The 22,562-nt window shown below is 57.5% G+C and overlaps 1 protein-coding gene across 1 annotated transcript; it reads left to right on the top strand.

The window, feature by feature from the left end:
* Positions 1-625: 625 nt before the first annotated feature.
* SRXN1 (sulfiredoxin 1) lies at positions 626-2,805 on the top strand. Its single transcript, XM_074969684.1, has 2 exons — positions 626-1,028; positions 2,073-2,805. Exons 1-2 carry the CDS (start codon positions 798-800, stop codon positions 2,274-2,276), a joined length of 435 nt encoding a protein of 144 aa, XP_074825785.1. The 5' UTR covers positions 626-797; the 3' UTR covers positions 2,277-2,805.
* Positions 2,806-22,562: the final 19,757 nt, after the last annotated feature.

Here is a 22,562-nt window from a genome sequence, read left to right as displayed (position 1 = left end):
CCCGACTGCCAGCTGCTTTCAGGAAGTCCTGGGGCCCACGGTCATTCCGTACGGTTAGTTATTTACAGTAGCACTGGCTGCGTGCCAGGCACTTCCCCGGCACACTGCACAGCCCCTGCTGCAAGGAGCTCCCTGGCTAAGGGCAGTGATCACCCTGGGAGCAGAGGTTTATGTGCATGGGGGGCTGGACAATCCCAAACCGAGACATTGAGAGGCAGCCACCTCTGGGGTGGAGGGCAGGTGTGGCCGAAGGCCAGGCTGGGGCAAGGAGATAATGATTTGGTTAAAGACACCGGGCTCCTGGGTCTTGCAGCCTAGGATCTTTAAGGTCCATTCTGAGCAGACAGGCCCTCGGCCAGCCCCCATCCCCCGGACTCCTCGTGGGATGCCCGGACTCCGTTCTACCGGTTCATTCTGAGTCGGCGGAGGAAGGCAGGCCCCGCCTCCAGGGGTGCAATGATTGAACTGGCTTCCCGGCTGCCCCGTGGGCGAGGGCGAAGCGCACTGCACACTGCACACTCACTGTGACTCAGCCGCGCTCGCCCTGCCAGAAACAGCCTCTCCACCTCACACACAGCAGTGGGGGGAGGTGACCCAAAACCCAGCCCCAGGCTGAAAGCACAGAGTGAAAGCTTTGTGCAATTGAGAAATCCACCCAGGGCGGTGACCCAGACGAGGTGGAGCTGGGCTGGGGGAACAGATTCCTCTGCACTGCCCTGCGATTCCAAACGGTGCAATCCAAGCCTGAGTGTAAGGCCTCCCCGGCAGCGCTCCGTGGGGCTCTGGGGCAGCAGTGGATGCTGCGGGTGAGGGCAGGTGGGCAGTGGCGCGTGCTCCAAGGGGCTCTTGGCAGGGGCCGGGCCACAGCAATGGCTAGCACGGGCCCAGCGGAAGAAGACCAGGGGAACAGAAGCATCCACTCTGACAACATCCCCACCATACACAATGTCCCCATGAGGGTGCTCATCAGACCCATCCCCTCGGTCCTGGAGGAGAGCAAGGTGGCCAGCCTCATGAAAACCATCCAGGTAATGCCAGGGTTATACATCCTGGGGGTGGCAGCGCTTCGCTGGCGATGCTGAGAACGGGGCCACCTGCTAAACCCAGGTTATGCCGGGGTGGCCATGCCAGGGGTGCCAGAGTTGGGCCGAGTGGCCGCACTGCAGTGGGCACAGTGACTTGTGACTGCTCTTCCTGCGTTCACGCTGAGAGTGTGCTGGTGACACGGGGTTACACCAACACTGCCAGGAGTGTAACGTCAGCATGTACCTTGAGCAGGCACTGCTGCGGGGGAGCTCTCAGCTGGGGTGACTAGGTGTTGGGGGGGTGAGTCTTTAGACCCTGGGCGGTGGGTTGGATGGGGCTAACTCCCTGCTGCTGTTTGACATGAGTCAACAGTGTGCCCTTGTTGCCAAGAAGGCCAATGGCATTTTGGGATGTATAAGTAGGGGCATTGCCAGCAGATCGAGGGACGTGATCGTTCCCCTCTATTCGACATTGGTGAGGCCTCATCTGGAGTACTTTGTCCAGTTTTGGGCCCCACACTACAAGAAGGATGTGGATAAATTGGAGAGAGTCCAGCGAAGGGCAACAAAAATGATTAGGGGTCTGGAACACATGACTTATGAGGAGAGGCTGAGGGGACTGGGATTGTTTAGTCTGTGGAAGAGAAGAATGAGGGGGGATTTGATAGCTGCTTTCAACTACCTGAAAGGGGGTTCCAAAGAGGATGGATCTAGACTATTCTCAGTGGTAGAAGATGACAGGACAAGGAGTAATGGTCTCAAGTTGCAGTGGGGGAGGTTTAGGTTGGATATTAGGAAAAACTTTTTCACTAGGAGGGTGGTGAAACACTGGAATGGGTTACCTAGGGAGGTGGTAGAATCTCCTTCCTTAGAAGTTTTTAAGGTCAGGCTTGACAAAGCCCTGGCTGGGATGATTTAATTGGGGATTGGTCCTGCTTTGAGCAGGGGGTTGGACTAGATGACCTACTGAGGTCCCTTCCAACCCTGATACTCTATGATTCTATGATTCTATGACCCCATTTCTCGAGCTCTCTCTCTGCTCCCCAGGAGGAAGAAGACAGGGTGCCTCCCATAGACATCCTCTGGATCAAAGGCAGCCAAGGGGGGGATTATTTCTATTCCTTCGGGGGGTGTCACCGCTATGCAGCATACAAGCGGCTGAACAGGGAGACCATTCCTTCCAACATCATCCCGTCGAACATCAGCGACCTTCGCACCTACCTGGGCGCCTCCACCCCTGACCTGCACTAGGAGCCGCTCACTGGTCAGAACAGACCTTCTGCAACAGACCAGCGGCGGGAGCTGTTCGCTAGGCAGCCTGACTCCTGGAGCCCAGAGCCGCCTACCTTATATCAGAGACCCGCTATCAACCCCAGGAATGGGAGCTGCCTGCTTGACCCCTCCACACCCAACCTCACCTGCAGGGGGAGCCCTTTGCCGGGCTCCAGGGACTCTGCGCCTGCCACCTGGGATGTCCCAGGCTGAAGCAGCCAGGGGCACCTGTCTTGCAGCGGGAGCTAAGCCCTGGATGGTTTTCTGCATGTCTTTGCTGCTGGTCGCCCCAGGGGCTGAGATCTGACAGGGACCATGAAGCAGGCTGGGCAGAAATGCCTCTATGCAGAGGCCATGCTCCCGGCTGCAGGTGAGATGGGGCGGGGTTGGAGCTGCAGGAGTGTCTATCGATCATAAGCGTGAGGGAGCCTCGCTTCCCACTCTCAATGGGACGGCAAGGAGCAAGGCCACACAGGGCTTGGGCTCTGACCCCAGAGCCCAGATATTATGGGAAAGGAGGGGAGGTCAGGAATGTCCCAGCACTCAGCTGGGAAAGGAGGGGCTGTGGGGGATGGGGAGACTTGGGATTTATTTTACTGCAGGGGGAAACTCTTTTAACCTATTTATGTAATAAAACTGAATGGGACCCAGTGTGTCACCGTGTGGCGATGTGTCCAGGAGCCGGCAGAGAACGCTGCCCGTTGTGCAAGAATCACACAGCACAGGTGCGGCATATGCCTGAGGCTTGAACCTGTGCAGGTGTGCGGACTTTCAGGTGTCAGCAGTAGTTATGAGCCAAGCCAGGCGCGTACAGGGGTGTCTCTGTGCAGTAGGTGTGAGCCGAGGTAGGCGCGTACAGGGGTGTCTCCGTGCAGTAGGTGTGAGCCGAGGCAGGCGCGTACAGGGGTGTCTCTATGCAGTAGGTGTGAGCCAAGGCAGGCGCGTACAGGGGTGTCTCCATGCAGTAGGTGTGAGCCGAGGCAGGCGCGTACAGGGGTGTCTCCGTGCAGTAGGTGTGAGCCGAGCCAGGCCCGTACAGGGGTGTCTCCGTGCAGTAGGTGTGAGCCGAGGTAGGCGCGTACAGGGGTGTCTCCGTGCAGTAGGTGTGAGCCGAGGCAGGCGCGTACAGGGGTGTCTCCGTGCAGTAGGTGTGAGCCGAGGCAGGCGCGTACAGGGGTGTCTCCGTGCAGTAGGTGTGAGCCGAGGCAGGCGCGTACAGGGGTGTCTCTGTGCAGTAGTTGTGAGCCGAGGTAGGCGCATACAGGGGTGTCTCTGTGCAGTAGGTGTGAGCCGAGGCAGGCGCGTACAGGGGTGTCTCTGTGCAGTAGTTGTGAGCCGAGGTAGGCGCATACAGGGGTGTCTCTATGCAGTAGGTGTGAGCCGAGGCAGGCGCGTACAGGGGTGTCTCCGTGCAGTAGGTGTGAGCCGAGGTAGGCGCGTACAGGGGTGTCTCTATGCAGTAGGTGTGAGCCGAGCCAGGCCCGTACAGGGGTGTCTCCGTGCAGTAGGTGTGAGCCGAGGCAGGCGCGTACAGGGGTGTCTCTGTGCAGTAGGTGTGAGCCGAGGCAGGCGCGTACAGGGGTGTCTCTGTGCAGTAGGTGTGAGCCGAGGCAGGCGCGTACAGGGGTGTCTCCGTGCAGCAGGTGTGAGCCGAGGCAGGCGCGTACAGGGGTGTCTCCGTGCAGTAGGTGTGAGCCGAGGCAGGCGCGTACAGGGGTGTCTCTGTGCAGTAGGTGTGAGCCGAGCCAGGCGTGTACAGGGGTGTCTCTGTGCAGTAGGTGTACACAGGTCCATGTATAGATGGGGTATGAGATTCTGCTGCCGTCCAGAGCAGACAGCAGATGGCAGCCTTACCCCGTTGTCAGCCCACTGATGGCAGGAGCAGCAGGGCCTTGGGTTGCTTGTATTTATCTTCCCACCCGGGGCCAGATCTTTGCTCAGTGGGCACAAATGACCCCATTTCCTCATGTCTCCTGGGGAGTGAGCAATCACCTCCTGCCCTGTCCCACTCCGGGCTTTCTCAGGCTGAGCTGCCCCCACCCCTAGAACAAGCTGTGCCCCGGGACCCAGCTCCAACCTGCTGCCCCCGGCACCCGAAGGAACTGATCAGATGCCTGGCTGGCAGCACTCGTCTCCTCTGGGGAGGGAGGGTAGCCCAGTGGTTAGGGCACAAGCCTGGGCATTGGGAAACCCAGCTTCACTGTCCTACTCCACCACAGACTGCCTGCGCAACCTTGGGCATGTCACAGAGCCTCTCAGGGCCTCAGCTCCCATCTGTACAGTGGGGATAAAGCCCTGCCCTGCCCGGCTGGGGTGCTGGGAGGAGAAATACCTGGATGCTTGTGGAGTGCGTGGAGACCATGGTAACAGGGGCTACAGAAGTACCTTAGATAGACCGGCCCCAGGACTCCTGGGTTCTGGCCACTGACACTGCGTGTGTGACCTGGGGGGCACGTCCCAGCTGCGCTGGGGGACTCCCTTCGTTAAGGGCCGGATGACACTCCGCTGCCATGGGGTGCACTCAGTGCGGCGTGTTCTGCCCTCCCCCAGCACAGAGCCGGGCCTGGAACGCCCCTTGCTGCGCTCAGTTCTCCACTGGGCCCCATCGCTCCCATACGGGTGTCCTCAGCCAGCCCTAAAGACGCTGCTAATGTGCTACGTCTATAAACTCTGGTCCCTGAGGATCTGAAACCCCTTGGTGCCCATCCCCCTAGGGGCCCAGCGAGTCTCCCCTCCACTGCACAGAGCTGGGACTCAGCGACTCTCCCAACACTGCAGGCAGAGTGGGGTTAAATGGAGCCCCGCATGGATGCACTAACCGCTACCCCCGCCCCCCACACTTCCCCTAAAGAGCTTTGGGGTGAGCGTTCCAAACATCACCTCCCCAGGCTACTCTGCTCTCCCGCTCAGTATCTGCTCAGCCTCCCTCAGCCTGCCTCCCCTTCCCCTTGCCTGGCAAATTTTCCTTCTCAGCCAAGCAACATGAGCCTGGTAAAAGCTGGAGAAGCCGCGACCCTGCAGAGGTCTAGGAACAGCTGGAGGCCAGGAGAGGGCAATGCTGCTTCTCCCTTTGGCCACAGAGCCTGCCAAGTCCTAGGAATCCCCGGCAGAGAAACCGGGGACCCCTGTGGAAGCACAAGGGCTAGGAGCATAGGGACCGCTAGAGCGGAACAGAGAAATGGCCCATCTCATCCGGTAGCCTGGCTTGAGAGTGGTCCCTGCGGGGGGCTTCCAAGGAAGGCATGAGCCGCCCACAATGCACCTAATTGAGCAGTCATGGGTGGAAACTTCTTCCTGAACACAGCTGGGGACCATTCACACGGCAGGACAAGCTGATGGTTTTTATTCCACTCAGTGTAACTGCAGGCACAGCTCTTATTCCGCACCTGCTTTGAGCCCTAGGTAAGGGATTGAATTTGGGCTTATGCATCTCTCCATTTCTGGAAGCTTACACACCTCTTTGCCCCAAGAATATCCAGTCGCGGGAAGCTCCGCTCATTAGTGGCACAATTGCACCTGCAAAAGGGACCCTAAAAGACACATTTCAAACACTAAATGGAAATACATTAAAACTAACTGTCCTGGAAACGGGCAGCCGAACTCATCCTGCTCTTGTATGTGGAGCTGGTGGACGGAGGGAAGGACAAAGAAATGACAATAGAGAATTCACAGGTCTAACTAAGGGTTATGAGGCTAACCCCAGCTCTGGCAGCAATGCTGATGGCAGAGCAGGCAGGCCCGAGAACAGAGTGTCTTAACCTCTATGGGCTCAGGACCCATTTGTAAACCTTGATGGCCTGTCACGATCCCCCTCAGATGCCACCAGACCCAGTGCTCCCACCCAGCAGGGGTCCACTGAAGGGGGACCTTAGAGCTAAGATTCCAGATGCTCCAGATCAGATGTGTAACCCCCAATGTCAATTGGGGGAGGGGTGGTGAGCCAAGACACCCCCCAAAACACAAACCCCACTCACTGCCAAGGAAGGACAGAGGATAAGGGGGGATTTGGAGGCCTGGAGATGAAGTGGGGAGATCAGGGGGTCTGGAGGTATAGTGAGAATGGAGCTGGGAGTCTGGGAGCTGAGGAAGGAATGGGGGGCAGAAGGCATGGGGGTGCAATGGAGGGCTGGGGAAGGAATGGGGACAGGAGGCATGGGGGTGCAATGGGAGAGCTGGGGAAGGAATGGGGGCAGGAGGCATGGGGGTGCAATGGGAGGGCTGGGGAAGGAATGGGGGCAGGAGGCATGGCGGTGCAATGGGAGGGCTGGGGAAGGAATGGGGGGCAGAGAAGTCTGCAGGCAGTGCAGCCAGCCAATAGCTCCCCAAAAAACATACAACCCCCACCCACAGCCCATGAGGAGGAGACGGGAAAGGGGTGGAGGGGATTTGGGTTCCTGGCAGGAAAACAGGGAAGCTGGGGAAAGGAGATCGGGGCAGAAGGGGCTAGGGGCACAGTGGGAGAAGACCTGGGGGGCTGGGGCCAGGATGGGTTCTCTGATGTAGGGGGAGTTGCATGGCTGTGGGCAAGGGGTACATCGGTGGGAGCTGACGGGGGGCAGGACAGGGAATATAGAAGACAGAGTGTCGTCTGGCTGCAGGGTGAAGGGTACATTGGAGGCTGGTGCTTCCCGGGGAATGTGGCACCTACTGCTCCCTCCCAGCTCCTGTCCCATGGGGCAGGCAGGACTCAGCTCTCTGCTCTGGGCATTGCGAGCTCTGGCTGGAGCGGGGAGGGAATTACAGTGCTGCTCAGGCCTTGGTCTGGAGGGGTGGCCGGGTGGGCCAAATCTGTTCCAGTGGCATTGCAACCTAGGCACCAAGGGTCACAGCACCACTCACTCCTATTTGCCCCCACCCCCACCCCGCCATCATGAAAGAGGAGTAGCTAGGCCAAATCTGAGCAGTGCTGCCACCCTGGGCACCAGGGCACAACCCCCGGAGTGGGGAGTGCAGCCCAGCCAGCCTCATGCCCCTTTGACACCTTCTGGGGACCCACTTTGGGTTGCACCCCAGGGGCTGAGACATCCTGCCCTCCAACTAGGGGATTGTAGGGAAGTCAGTTAAAGGTGGGTTCTGCAAACCCCACATTCCACTTCTGCACACCCCAGGCCAGGGGCGGAAAGCCTTCCAGAAACACCCCGCAGGCGTCACGATACCCTCCGAGGGAGACTGTATCGAAACCGCAGCACAGAGAGGGCACCCTGACTCGCCAAAGCTGGGAATAGAGGCCAGATGTCCTGGGCCCCGGGCCCCTGCTCTGACCACTAGACAATACTCCTCTGGGAAGAGCCTGTCTAACAAGGCTGATTTGCGGGGGGGCTACAGAAAGAGTAAAAGGAGGCGATTCCAGAGGAGGAATTAATCCAGTTTACCTGGATTTTAAAGGATCTTTTACTACAGAGTGAGCTCCGTGCAGTGCCCTCTGAGCTGGGGGCGTGTGGGGAGAGAGATGATTAGCTGCCTGCCTAGCTGCCATATTGCCCCTCACCACGCTAGCTACATGGGCCTTTGGCTCGCCGGGCATGGTGCACGGCCTCCACAAGCCTGTGCCACGCTGCCTTGGGGGCTCCCACCGGTTGCCACCAGCAGCCTGCTTGCGAGTGAGCCATTTCCGTAAGCAGCCGTTGGAGAGGAAGGGAAGGGAAGGGGTGGATGGGTTGCAGGGCCTGTGTGCGTCTGCAGGGGAAGGAGCCGAATATCTGGCGCTCGAGCTGCAGGCCTGCCTGCGTGGCATCAAAGCAGCTCTCGGCCCCTCGGAGGAAGCGCTGCAGCCATTCGGGCAGAGAAGGGCCCTGGCAGGCCGCTCCCTCGTGGGCCATAAATTTCTCTGAAGAATTGTGGCGTGCTAAAAAGTTTCCTCTTGTTAGAGAGAGGGAAGGAGGTGGCGGCTCCTTCGGTGGCCGCAGAGGGAGACTTTCAAAGGAATCCTGCCCACGGCTCCACCTCCTGCACCTGGTCACTCCTCCGACAGAGGCAGAGGGTTCACCAGGAGGGACACTGCTGCTCCCACCACTCAGCACCTCTGGGGCGATCACTTTCACTCCAGACACTGGGTGTGTGGGCCCCTGGCCCCTTCCCGGGGGCTGGCTTCACCCCGACCCAGCAACCCCAGCTCATCCCGGAATCCTTCCTGGATTTATGCCCCTTACCATCGGGATTTGGCTGAAATGGAGCCCAATGAAGCTGTAACTCCACCGGCAGGGATGAAACAAAGCTGCACAAATCCCCTAGCCCCAGCCATCCCCCAGCCCACACATGCACCTCCCCCAGAGCTTCCTCCTCCGGCTCACCCCAGGGAGCAGCTGGGCTTGAAACGACCTGCTGCCGAATCCTGCTCTTCCACGGTCCCATCTGCCTCTGCAAACAGACCATGTCTGCACTAGGGCTGCCAGGGGGATGCACTGGCTGAGCTCAGCCTCCTGCCCCCGTTGCCCCGTTCAGGAGAGACGGACGTCCCTGCTCGGGGGGGCTGGCTGCAAAGGGACCTGGGGGGTAAAGCGAGCGGGTCATGGAGAGAGGGTGGACATGGTCCCTTCAGTGGCAACTGCTGCTTTTCACTGTTGCGTTGTGACCCCGACAGATACCGCCCGGCTGGGCGCAGGCAGACAGACAGACAGAGCGCTAGGACGGGCCCATCCATCTGGACTCACAGGGAGTGCTGCGGGTCGGCACCAAGGTGCATCATGTCAGCAGTGACCTGCCTTGGCAGATAGGGGTGGGCGTGAGAGGTACGTGGGGGAGAAGATGGTGCAGATGGGGATGATTGGAGGGGTACGTGGGGGAGAGGATGGTGTGGATGGGGATGGATGGAGGAGAAGACAGTATGGATGGGGATGATTGGAGGGGTACGTGGGGGAGAAGATGGTGTGGGTGGGGATGGATGGAGGAGAAGATGGTGTGGATGGGGATGATTGGAGGGGTACGTGGGGGAGAAGATGGTGTGGATGGGGATGGATAGAGGAGAAGACGGTGTGGATGGGGATGGATGGATGGAGGGGTATGTGGGGGAGAAGAGATCTCAGGTGAGCTCAGGGCTAGATGAGCAGCCTGAGCCCCAGGTGCGTTTGGCAGAGCTGAGTAGGGGTGGATTTCCCCGAGTCCTGCCCAGCCAGCGCTAGGCCTGGCCGAAGTCTAGGCCCCTCCCCTAGCCAGAAGAGTCCAAGATAAAACTTCGCCCTTCGTAGTCCGTGGCTGCCTATCCCACCCGCCTGCCGGATGCCCCAGGAGCAAGCTCTGGAGAGAGCTGCAGTTATTTATATCTGTTTGCTCTGTCTGTCTGTCCGGCTGGCTGTCTCTCCACCTGTCCCCCTTCCCTCCTTCCCACTGCCTGACCTGCAAGGTCTCCGGTAATGCAGACTGACAAATGACCTCAGCTGTCTCCAATCCATTCGTTCCAGCAGAGGAACAAAGGCTCTTTGTGGGACTCGCTCTCAATCTCGCCTGGCTAGCAAGGGTCCCTGGGTCCGGAACTGGGACAGACTTCCCCTCCCGACAGGCGTGTAATGCATTCCAGGCTCTCGGGGATCTGCCGTATCGGCTCGCGGAGCCTGGCAGGTAGGAGAGGAGAGAGGAGCTCCTGGCCTATGGAGCTTCTTGGCAAGGAGAGGTTCTCTGCACCGTGAAGTCTTTGAATCGAGATCTGAGGCCTTCAGGAACTCAGCCAGAGGATTGGGGCCTACGGCCAGAGTGGGCGGGTGAGGTTCTGGGGCCGGCGAAGGGCAGGAGTCAGGCTAGATGGTCCCTTCTGGCCTTAAAGTCTATTAGTAGCTAGGATCCTGCTGCAGCTGCTCCTGATGGGAGTAGCTCCTCTGAAGTCATTGGGACTACTCAGCTGAGTAAGGGCTGCAGCACTGCCCAGACCTTTCCGGCTCCACCCACCGAGAGGAACCGCAGGCTGGCCAGGGAGCCCGTGAGGACGAGAACTCAGCTTCCCTACTGCATCCCCCCAGCTCCTACTCCTCAGCAGGCAGCTCATCCAGGCATGTCAAAGCCAGCACACCCTGAAGTCACCTCCAGCCTGGTGCGGGCCCAGAGCATCAGAATACGTGTGATGCTGGCTGAGCTCACCCACCACTGTGGGGAGAAGGCTGACACCAGCGTGAGTGGAGCTGACATGCCACAGAGCACCGCGTGACGAGCCCCTCAGTCACCCAGCCTGGTAAATCACTCAGATACCCCTGGTGCCTCGGCCCAAGTTTCCGAGGCAGGATCTGGTTTCCAGTTGAAAGGAGGCACAGAGCTGGATCAGATTCCCACGGGAGCACAGGGGCATTTTATGGCAGTTTAATGTGGTTTTCAGAAACCTGCTCCGCCCCCCAAGAAGCAACAGGAGCTGACTCGGGGCAGCTAAAATTTCCCCTCATCAGGACAGATCAGCGTTGGTATGGGCTATATGGGACAATCACCCCTACAGGCACATCCACACACAGCTGATTCCCACACCTTTTCTGCACAAAGCCAAATCTATAATGTGTTAAAAACACCACTACAAATGTACCCTTTTTAATACGTTCTGTTATTTATAACGTTCTCTACAAGCCTGAGCGTGTTCTTTCTTACACCTGAACCAGTTTGTTCTTTTTCATCTGACAGAAGATGAGCGCTTGGTTTTTGCTAACATTCAAATTAACAGTGAAGGCCTGGTTTTTGCTAACATCAACAATTGCACACTTGTTTTGCTCACGTATTTGCACATTCATTTCTCTTGCACGTCTATTGATTTTTTAAAATCAGGCCCTGGAATTGTTTTGCCGCGTGTTTCAAATACGGCTGGAACCAATGAAGAGCCTGATTCTGCTCTTGTGTTGCTGAATCAAGAACCCACTGGAAAACCAGGGCTTCTAGAGTGAGAACAGAGCTTATAACTGCTGAGGTTCGGGTTCCTTTTGACTCCAAAGAAGTGTGAGCTCTGGGCTGTTCCCTGGGTTTATCGTCCCAGGGGCAAGGCAAGAATTAGACTGTAGCTGCTTGAGACAGGGCCTGTCTCTTTCTTACTCTGTGCTTGTTCAGTATGTAGCTCAAGGAGGCCTGCCCCTGATCGCTGAGGGATACGGTCACAGAAATACTGTAGAAGAACAAGAAGAAAGAACCTCAAACCAGACTCATTCAGCAAGGTGTGTGGTGGGGGATTGTTCCTTTATTACTTGTCTCTGGAAAAGCCCTGGCGCAAATTAAGGGGGGAAATGTTTCGAGCAACTCCCAGAAAACCAATGCTGCATGGAACAACCAGTTTCTCTTGGTTTTGCAAACTAGCCAGACCCCACTGGAATCTCCCACCCGCAGGGGGAATCGTGGCCGCTGCTTGCCCTCCGCAATTCCTTTCTACTAATACTGAGTTAGGCCCAGATGGTGCCCAGCTGTGCTGCTAATGAGTGTTCGCAGTTATAGCGGCTGCACGTGTGAATGGCATAGCTGCCTTTGCAAAGGACCAGAATTCCCAAGGGCACAAACACTCACCTGGTTCGCACACAGAAGCTAGGTAGGTAGGTGTGTGTACAAACTAGGCCAAGTTTCACGCTTAACATTTTTGCTAATCTCTCCCTTAAATCCAGAGCATGCTCTCCCAGTGAGGTGCCCAGATGGTTTAGACAAGTATAGTATCTTTCCCAGCATGTGGCCTCACCTGTCTCAGCCAGCACCCCCCATGTGACTTCCCTCTCTCCCAGACCAGATACCACAGTGGTGGGCACCTAGGTATCAGAATCTAGCCAGCTACCAGCCCAAACTCCATTGTGGGTTAGGCACAAGCTCCTGGAGGCTATACCCAACGGCACAGGAGATGGACAGTGCCCCCAAGCTCAGCAGGTGGGCAGGGAGAGTCTAGCTCCCAGCTGGAGCGCCAGTCCATTTGCTAGAGGCTGGGAACTCCTGTCCAATGGGACAAATCCAGCCCCTTTCAGCAGTGGCAGCCCTTGCCTCGCCCTCCCGTCCCTGCCCTCAGCTCCCAAGCACGCAGCCTTTCCATTGCTCAGAGTGACAGTGCGTGAAAGCGGCAGGACCCCGGCGGAGAGCCCCCTCCCCCTGCTGGGGGGTTAATATCTCTCCCTGCCCATCGACGGGGGGGGGAGGGAGAGACCTCAAGGGCAGGCCAGGCCAGGCTTGTAAAGCCGGCCACCGGGCACAGGAAGGGGGAGCGAACGGACCCCTCCTCGACCCCCTGGTGTGACGGACGATGCTGCTTTAGCAAGGTTCAGCAAGGTCAGGCCGGCAGCGTCCTGGTGGCCACATGTGGCCCTGGCGGGTCTGGAATCCATTTGCCTCGGCTGGCAGCCGTGTTTTCCCAACAGGAACCCCCAAGAGCAGGGAATTGCCAGCCGGCCCTCCGTGCCATCTGCTCTCTGTTTATTTACTTACACTTAAGTATCACCTCCCAGATAAACAGCCCCTGAGCGGAGGGGCCCTAATATAGCATGTGCCCCGGAGAAAGGCTCTGTGCTTCCTGGCTTTCCACCCCACGCACCCCAGTCTGACCCCCACAAAACCCCCTACCTCATTCAGGGGGCCAGCTCTTGCCCTGCCTCACACACCATATCTAGGATGACTTGTGTGGGGTGTGCAGGATCTGGCCCCACCTGCAGCCCTCATCAGGGCCTCTCTCAGGGCTCCAGCAGCCCAGCTCCAAGCCCACCTCCCAAATGGCTCCTTCTCCTCTCGGGACCTGAGCACAGGCCAGGGAGGCAGAATGCCTCTGCCACTGACAACCCTGGGGCCTCGGACCTGGTCACTTCCCCACTCTGTGCCTCAGCTTCCCCACCTGTAACACGGGGGGCATTCACCCACCTCAGCACTTTGGGCCCCCTCCCTGGCCCAGGGCAGGAGGTGTGAGCGACTGCCTCAGCCCAGGCTGATCACCCTCTGCCCCATCAGCATCCGAAAGGCCCCTCCCGGTTTTTGCAGCTACAATCCTGGGGAAGGGGGCTTAGAGAGAGACTGTCCCATCTTGGTCTCCTGCTGGAGGAAGGCGTGGCTATTTCTCCCACCACACCCCAGGGGAGACAAGAGGTGGCCCCCCACCTGCTCCACAGCAGTCCAGGGCTGAGGGGTCCCTCTCTAGAAGGGGATCCCATGGCCCTCCAAGGGGCCCTCCCATGTCAGGATAGAACAAGGAGGTGGATCTGGCTCAGCTGGTCCTGAGTTGCTGGGGTCAAGCCAGGCAGTCTGCAGAGCTGGAGAATAAGAAGCCTCCAGCAAATCCCATCAGATCCCCTCTCCTCTCCCTCAGCAGCAGCTATGTCCAGCCAGCAAAGGAAAAGCTTCCCTGCATCAGCCACCGAGGGCGCTGAGAAATGCCCCCTCCCCCCCCAGCAGCGTGGAGCACTGCACAGACACACCAGCCAGCAAAGGTCAGCGCCTTCCCGGGGACCACACTTTCGGGTCCAAATTGCCACCGGAATGCTCAAGGATTACTGGAGCAGCCATGCCATGGCACAGCTTGAGAATCGGGTTCTTGAACTCCCACGCTGCAAACGGGCTGCGTTAAATCTCCTCACTCAGGAGCAAGTATGCAGCAGATCGAAACCCCAAACTGGGTCCCACCTGAGCGTGAGCTGCCTGTGCGTTGGCTCAGCATCTAGAGGGATCTATCTAGCTGCCCTGCACTCCTTACCATGAGACGCGAGTGCCTGCGTGTCCTCAGGCCGAGAACTTTGGGAACAGTGAGAAGCTAAGGGGGAACCAGCAAGACTGAGCTGCGCCTGGTGACATGCAGCGTCTCTCTGAAGGGAGCAGTCCCTCGGAGCAACTCTGTTGAGCCCGGACCTGCCCACCCAGCCTTCCAGCTACATCCCCGTAGGCAGCCAGAGGCAGCTGTTGAGTGATGTGACTCACGGATGTCTCGGGCTGGTGACTTTGATCATGGTACATCTCCTCCAAACACAGAAATGAGACTTGGCTTTGCACTGGGGCCCTTCAGTGAAAACAGAGAAAACCTGGCTGCTCTTTGCCCAACAGGCTTATTGTGAAATCAGAGTCAAAATAACATTCTCAGAGGCATTCAAAGGCAATTCTCGTGCCAGCAGACTGCAGAGTTGCCCTCAGTGGAGCTCTGTATCAATGCACAGAAGTCATCACTTGGAACACAATGGTAGTCAACCAGATCGCTGGCCATGCACCAAGATACGGTTAATTTCTGGCCTGTTGGTTTCTGTGTCTCTTCATTCATTTCTTATTTATTTTTACGGGATCTGAATTAAAACGTGGAGTTCTGCAGAGCACCCAAGCTCAGCTCCCCCCTTCTTGTTCATCAGTCTCTAACTCTTTGGTGTCCCAGGTTTATTATTATTAACTAGTTCAGTAGCACTCAGGGTGTGTCTACACTGCAATTAGCCACAGCCACTGACCCGGGCTCGCAGGTCTCGGGCTAAGGGGCTGTTTCAGTGCAGTGTAAACGTTCCGCCCAGGCTGCAGCCTGAGCTCTGGGATCCTCCTACCGCCCAGAGTCCTAGAGCTGGGTGCCACCCCGAGCCCAGATGGCTACATAGCAATGAAACAGCCGGGCAGCCTAAATAGACAAGAGAGGCGAAGAGGGAGGGAGAAGGGGCGTGTGAAACAGAGGCACAAAGAAAGGAAAGGATTCGCCCAAGGTCACAAGCAAGTGAGCGGCAGAGCCAGAAATAGAAACCAGGTCTCCTGACTGCCCTCCAGTGACCTTGTCGGCCTGAAGTCCCACAGGGACTGACTCCTTCTCAGGGGAAGCGAAGCAGCAAGCGCTGGCCAAGATCTCCAAAGCTGACTAGTCATTCTGGGTGCCCAATGTCAGATACCTTAGAGGGACCTGGTTCTCCAAAGACGGGTGCTCACCACTTTCTGACAATCAGGCTCCTTTAAGGAGTCTCCAGTTGGACCCCCAAAAACGGAGACAGCCCAAGTCATGGGACAGTTTTCAAAATCTTCGCCACTGTCCTTCAGAAGCTCCTCTGGCTAATGTAATAGGCCCCGGTTCACCAGGATATAGGAGGAATTTTCAAAGGTGCTTAGCAGGGGCCGATCTCCGCTCCCAGTGAAGTTAATGGTTATCAACCTGTGTGTTGTAATAACCCAGTCTGCTCTGATGTGGACAGCACGGCCCCCTTTCCTTCCACACCCACTGCCATGCCCAAGCCCCAGTGGATCCTGGGATTTGTAGTCTGACACTCCTCTGCCAGGGTATCAGAGGCCAAGGATCACACTGCGAAATCATCTGGCAACACCGCCTGAGCTCCACTTGTTTGGCTGCCGTCCGCTGGGGTTATAGTTCTGGCAAACACAACTGGCCCGCGCTCCCCGGGGAGCCCGGCTGGGGATGGGAAGGGGACGGACGTTGTTTTAAACCGCTCTGAACATAAGGCCATTTCCCCAGCCGCGTAAGGGAGGATTAGCTAATCTCAGCCTCCCCTAGGAGTGAAACAAAACAGCCCCCTGTGTGAGTCAGACACGGAGATCTCATTGTCCATCCTGCGGCCAGCGGGAGTCAGAGGCGGGGAGGCACATCCTGTCATAGAATGGGCCAGCACATAGACTGCAGCTTCTAGTCCAGCATCTTTCATTGGGGCGGGGGCATCTTGGCTGCCCAGCGTGCTAACCAGTATTGCCCTATTGCTTCTTTGTGCTCCCCCCTCTGTCTGGCAGTATCCAGCTCTTGTCTCTTGTCTGGTACTTAGGTTGTGAGCTTTTCGGAGCGGAGACCATCAGTCTCTTCTGGGTTTGTACAGCACCTGACACAACTCAGCCCTGGTCCTGGAGACTGGGGCTCCAAGGCACTACCGCAACACAACTAAAATGAAATCCCAGCAGCTCTGGGAAGGGCCCAGCAGAGGTTTAGGAGACCTCCCAATGTACAGGTCACAAGCAGAGGACATGCACAGGGAGGTCACTCGATGGTGAGCAGGTACCATGTCCATTTCTGAAGCCCGATGAGACTCAAGGCAGCTGTTGGTACTTCTGGTGCTGCCCTCTCCTCTGTGTCATGGTGATGCAGCCATGCTGCCTCCTGAGAGGCACATGCCAGGGTAAGAAGGCTGGTGCAGGGCCATCACTTGGCTGGGAGACAGCAGCGCGGCTGGAAGTGGCGCTGGGCAGCCTGTGGGTGGAAGAAGTCCCCTCCTCTGGATCAGGTGAGGGTTGGAGGCATTGGGCTACTGAAGGTGCTTTGGAGGAGACATAGAACTCCAGTCCTGAGCACTGAGAGCCGTTAAAGAGCTGGCAGCAGGAGAAGCGACTGTCCAGCTTGTTTCCTTTCCCCATTTCTCTGGTACTTTCAGGGAAATCTGGGATTTTCTGGATAGCTCAGTGGTTTGAGCATTGGCCTGCAAAACCCAGGGTTGTCAGATCAATCCTTGAGGGGGCCATTTAGGGATTTGGGGCAAAAATTGGGGATTGGTCCTGCTTTGAGCAGGGGGTTGACTAGATGACCTCCTGAGGTCCCTTCCAATCCTGATATTCTACGATTCAGTCCTCCTGAATCACTGCGCAGCATTGCAGTGCACTGCTGAACAGCCGCCTTGCTTCGCTTCAGAGGTGGCTGCCTGCCATTGGTAGGTGAAGTATATCTCTGCACCCTGTTTGTAGAAGAGTCTGTTCTGGAAGGTGCTGTGTGAGATCAGGGTGAATGGTGACTCTGCAGTTCCTTAATGCTGACGAAATAGACGTGCCAGGCACTTGCTTCATTTTATTGTCTCTGTGGGCCTCATGATGTGGCCTGTGTTGGGGCTCACAGTCTGGCAGAGGGAGTTAAAGGGGCGGATAGCAGCCAAGTGCATGTTCTAGCTCTGCTCCTCTACCAGGCATGCAAGCCTCCTCCCACAGCAGAATAGACCAGTTCCCTGCACTAACCCGCAGACCTGCCCAGCTGTTTGTGGCTCCATCTGGAGCAGGACCACTAAGGTACTGTGCTGCGTACAGCTGGCTGCTTTGGGGACCACAGACCTGCTTGATTTCCTCAGGTCCTGAGAGCTTTCTTTGATGGACTGAGCACCACACCTTGTAGCCCTGCCCCAAAGCCCACTCGTATTGGAGGAGGCAGTGTGGCCTAGAAGATAGAGCACTGGCCTAGTATTCAGGAGACCTGGGGTCTGTTCCCAGCTCAGCCACTGGCCCACTGAGTGCCCCTCGACAAGTTACTTCACTGCCCTATGCCTCAGTTTCCCCATCTGTAAAATTGGGGTAATGATACTGATGAAAAGCTCGGTGTTATTATTAGAGTGCATGGATCACTGAACATTTCTAAGGTCAACCCATTCCTCTTCCTCACTGCTTCTCAGGGCTCAGGCCAAGAGCACCTGAAAAGGCCAGCGGGTGAGCTTTAGGGGTGCAGGTCCATTGATTTCTCCTCAACCCCCCCGCCCCGGCCTTCCTCCGTTTGTCTCTCACCCTGGCTTTCCCTCTTGCCCTGTCATGGAAGGAGAGTTCCAGCCTTTGCTCTGAGGTTGCGAAAGCCTTCCCCAGACAGATTGGCTTTGGAGGACGTGCCACGGGTTGTGCTCTGTTTGTGGCGTTGATGAGGCTTTGCTTTCTCCTGCTGTTCCCCAGCCCCTCGCCCTGTGCCTACATGAGAGAGAGAGCGTTCCCGCTCCCCACCTCCTGGTCCCCAGATTGCATCTGACCACGGTCCGGCAAATCAACTCCAGCTCAGGTCAGGCCAGCGCAGCAAAAACAAACAGGGAGCAATTAGTTCCGATTGATGAAGCGAGGATTCCTGCAAAGGCCAGGGCAGCGGGCAGGGGCTGGGGGTTAAAGGCTATTGAACCAGGTGCTTCTGAGCCCTGGAGAGCACCGAGGGACTCTTGGAATCCCAGCTTGCACTGCTGCCATCCCCTGAGCGCATGCTTTCCCATAATCCTTCGCTGCTCCCCAGGAGCGTTAGCTGGGAACTCAGATCTGACGGGAAAGAGTCAGGAATCAATAGCGCTTGGGCCAATGGCCAGGACAAAGGGAGAAATGGGGCAGGAAAATGTGCCTTGTAAACCCTGCTAGGCTCTGGTCAGAGAGCCGCCGGGCACAGGTCCAGCTCACGTGCCCGGCTCAGAGAGCGGGGCAGCCCACGCTGACGGGCGAGGCACTGCCCCGCTGAGCAGCAGAATGCAAAACTGCAGTGGCCGATTCAGCCGCCCAGCTTCGTCTGCGTGGCTGGGGTCACATGCCATGGCTGAGCTGAGGGAGGAGTGGGGTTTTCTAGGCTGTGCCCCTGGAAATGTCACTGCTCCAGAGACTCCCAGCACCGCAGCAGGGCCTAGGGGTTATCATCAAACCTGGGGCTTCAGGCTGTCAGTACCTGCATCCCTGGGTGATTAGCTGTCACCCATGCTAGCCGCACTCGTAGCCCTGTTCTTATGCAGCCGAGGAACTCTCTGGAAAGTGTCAACGCTGCCAGCCTGGTTGCACTGCGTGGCAGGTGCTTGCGAAGTCCAAGTCGGCTTGGCTGGCAGGTGCCTCAGAGGCCCCCCAAGGGTGAAGCAGAAGGTTCTGGGGAAGCATCACCCATAAACCTCTCTACGTCCGAGTGTCCCTGAGCGCCGGGCGGAGTTATGATTTAGAAGGCAGGCTGGCTGCCAAAAACAATTTCCAGGTGTTGCCAGCTGTAGGAAAATTGATGGCAACAGACTGTACCACAGGCCTGTGACTGCTGCTCCGGGGCTGTTTGTGGAGAACTGGCTGTACAGTTCTGTATTGAAACTTTAGGGCACCGACTGACCTCAGTCCTTCTGGCGTCTGCATGGAAATCGATGTTGTTGCTCCCCGATTCCTCGCAGCAGCTCTCTGCTCTCTGAGTAGCAGCCAGTGCCACAGACTTGGAGGGCTTGGGTCTGTGACTTCCCGTCCCCCAAACAGGAGAAAGGCTCTCTCCAAGCAGGAGCAAAGCTCGGCCATGCAAGCCTTTTTGCTTCTTTGACCCCTGAAAGCTTCTGCCCAGCGGACTTGGGTTTTGCCTTGTGCCGACTGCTATGCAAAGCCCAGCACAAAAATGAACGAGCCAGAGTAAAGCTCCCTTATTGCTGGACCCACACCAGTGCCTCAAGCCATGCATCCAGAGCTGCGTGCATGCACACACGCATAGATGTGCCCAATAGATGCATGTACACAGAGAATGCATGCATGCACAAACACGCAGGATGCGATCGGAGGATGGATGGATGGACAAGCTCACATGTCCGCTCGAGCACACTCATCTAGATACATCTCTCTCCACATGGATGTGTACTCAAACATGCACTGGCTCTCACTTCATATCAGGCTGCAGGCTCCCTTCACTCCTACACTCTCCTCCCGGTGAAAGAGCCAGGCCTCTGGCAGAGCCTGCAGGGACTGCTGCCCAGCATGCGAGCAATCCTTGTGCACCATGGTGCTACCTGGACAGGAGGACGGGATGGGAGACTCCATGTGCTTCACGCGGGCCGGCTTGGAGGTGTTCATATGAAGGAAGCGAATCTCTCTCTCTCCCTGTCCCTCTCCTGGCCTGTTTTCCTTCAGCTGCTGTCCATGTGCTCGGTAACAGCCGCACCTGAATACACAGCCCCTGCCTATCCGTCTTGCCTGCTGTCAGGAGGATCAGTGCTGTTCAGCTCAGCCGAGTCACACCCCAGCAGGGTGCCAACGTGTAAGAGCCCCTTAGAAAACCAAGAGGGGGGAAGAGGGAGAGAAAAGCCATGACCTGTGGCTGGAAAGAGGGAGGATGGGCTGAGACAACGGGCTGAGAGGAGTCCTAGCCTGGGACAGCCCGATGGGCAGATTTCCACCTGCTTCTTATCCAAAGGAGCCAGCAGCGGATGGTGTGTCTGTTGTCAGACTGTGTCCCCCGGGCAATGCGTTACTCTCTCACGGGAGATACAGTCGAGTGCTCTGAGCACAGCAATGGGAGCCAGCCCCTCGTGGGGTCTGATATCGACGGCCTTGGTGGCCACGGGCAAGTCCAGGGGGGCCACATGTGTGAGATGGAGGCCCAGGAGGGCTTGCCTGCTCTCAGTGGGTTTGTGTGTCTCCCCAGAGCTGAAGAGGAGCCAATTGCAGGCGTGGGACTGGGACACGTTTTCTGACCCGCAGGCCTCGGCACCTGAGTTTGAAACAGCAGCAGGACCGGCGGAAGGGTATTCGCTCCCCGGAGCAGTCCCTGGCTCAGTCAGAGCTGGAAGTAAATCTCCTCCATGCTGGAGCTAGTCACTTCAGTTGGTAAGGAACCCACAGTCTCCCCCAGGTCCCGCCAGCAAATTACTCCTGGCAGAATTCCCTTCCGCCGGTCCTCCAGCAGGTAAACACGCCTGCCGCTCTGTGAGGACCCAGCTCCCTCTGACCGCGGACTCGCCCCCGCAGGGCTCAGTAACCCAGCCACAGACTCCAGAGCCTGCTCCAGTCTGAGGAGGCAAAGCCAGGTGAACCGGGAGAGGGATGGGCAGAGACACATACTGATGGGGATGAAACCTCCCATGCCTCCCTGCCATTAGCCACCTGCTCAGGGCCTGCATGATGCTCACCTTCCTCCTCTCCCCTTCTCCACCAGTAATCACCTTCATCCTCTCCCCTTCTCCCCATCACCCCCCACCAGCACCAAAGGTCCTGCCCCCACCCCCTTAGTGTTCCCGTCTCTGCAGAATTGCCAAGGCTGTGTGCCCAGCTGCCTGCTAATTATATCTAAGGTCTATCACCCTATGCTTGGAGCTGGGTGTCTGTCTGTCTGTCATATCTGTGGGCTACCCAGCTCTCCTTTGAACTGTGTCTATCTGCCATGTCTAAGGGCTGGGGCCATGCAACGACCGCACATGTCCATCTGTCTGTCCTCTCTAGCCACCCACCAGTCCCTGTGTCCATCAGCAGGCCCTGCCAGGCCCGTGCCTGCCTGTCATTAGTATCATCGCTGTTGGCTCGGTTCCGGCTCTGGGAGCCTTAAGAAAAAGCGCAACATACAAATGTTTCAGGGGCTCCTGCCAGGAGTAATTTGCTGGCGGGACCTGGGGGAGACTGTGGGTTCCTTACCAACTGAAGTGACTAGCTCCAGCATGGAGGAGATTTACTTCCAGCTCGGACTGAGCCAGGGACTGCTCCGGGGAGCGAATTCCCTTCCGCCGGTCCTGCTGCTGTAAGCCCCCTCCCTACCCTCTCTCTCCCCCGGACCGTCCTCGGCCAGCTACAGGGATAATAACCAGTGGCGAGCCCTGAGGAATTCACACCTGCCCCGTGTGCACCTCTGAAAGAGCCCAACAGGCCTCTCTCAGGGGCGGAACAGCCAAATGGCTGGTGGGCCCCCCCGCCAGCAGCAAAACTGTCACAGGCAGAAGGGGAGGGAGGGAGCTGGGCCAGGAACCCTGGACACTTGCGGTGAGGTTTCACTTGGCAGTGGGCACAGTGTGGTCTGACAGGCAGAGGCTCTTCCCCACCCCAGGAAGGCTCCATTCCCGGAGAGACTCTGGGGAAGCCGAAGTGCTAACAGGCTGTCTCTGGCCATGCTGTGGTGGGAAGATGCACTAGCTGGATGATGGCGGCCTTTGGGGGTTATTGGATTATAGGGGCGGCAAGGGACAGACTGGGAGTCCTGGCAGCATCTATACAGTCACCTAGGACAGGGTGCTGCACCCATGGGGAGGGACAGGCGGGGCCCTAATTCATGTCAGAGTCATTACTTAGATTGGAAGCTGTCTGGGGCAGGGACCATCTTCCTGTCATATACGTGTGTGTGTGCAGAGCCTAGCTCAACGCAGCCTCCCTCCCTGACTTCAGCCCCAGGCAGCACTGCAATGCAAATAATAAGGGAGAGGAAGCTGTGACTGGTGTCTCGGGACATTTTAACGATGCATCATGAAGTGCTTCCAAAGCAGGGCAAGCAGCTCGGCTCCGGGGGAAAGGGAAGGGCTCCACTTGTTGGAATGTTTCTCGTCCTTGAAAAAAGGTGCAGTCCCAGCTGCCCCGGGTGCAGGGGATTGTACGTCCTCACGGGGAGGGCAAGGGAAAGTGGCCAACGCCACGGGGCATCTCTGGAAACCATTCTGCTGGGGTCTGGTTCTGTTTAAACACAATAAGCCAGATTCTGCTCTCAGTGATACGGAGACAAATCTAGAGTAACCCCACTAAAGTGAATGGGGACTAGCCCAGCCATAGTGTGGACAGGATAGCAGGAGGAGTGACCCGCGCTGAACCCAGCTCCACAGATAGTCTGTGTAGCTCCCCATTCTGCCTGTGTGGTCACCCCCCAGACACCCCTTTCTGTCCAGTGATGCTGATCTCAAGGCTGCTGGGACCCCTCCGACCTACAGTGTGAATTCCACTTCAGTTTATGGGCTCCGGGCAGGCAGACAAATGGAATAG

This window comes from Natator depressus, chromosome 13, assembly GCF_965152275.1.
Source record: "Natator depressus isolate rNatDep1 chromosome 13, rNatDep2.hap1, whole genome shotgun sequence".
Lineage (NCBI taxonomy): Eukaryota > Metazoa > Chordata > Testudines > Cheloniidae > Natator > Natator depressus.
Note: the sequence above shows the minus strand (reverse complement) of the source record. Positions and strands in the feature narration are given on the sequence as shown.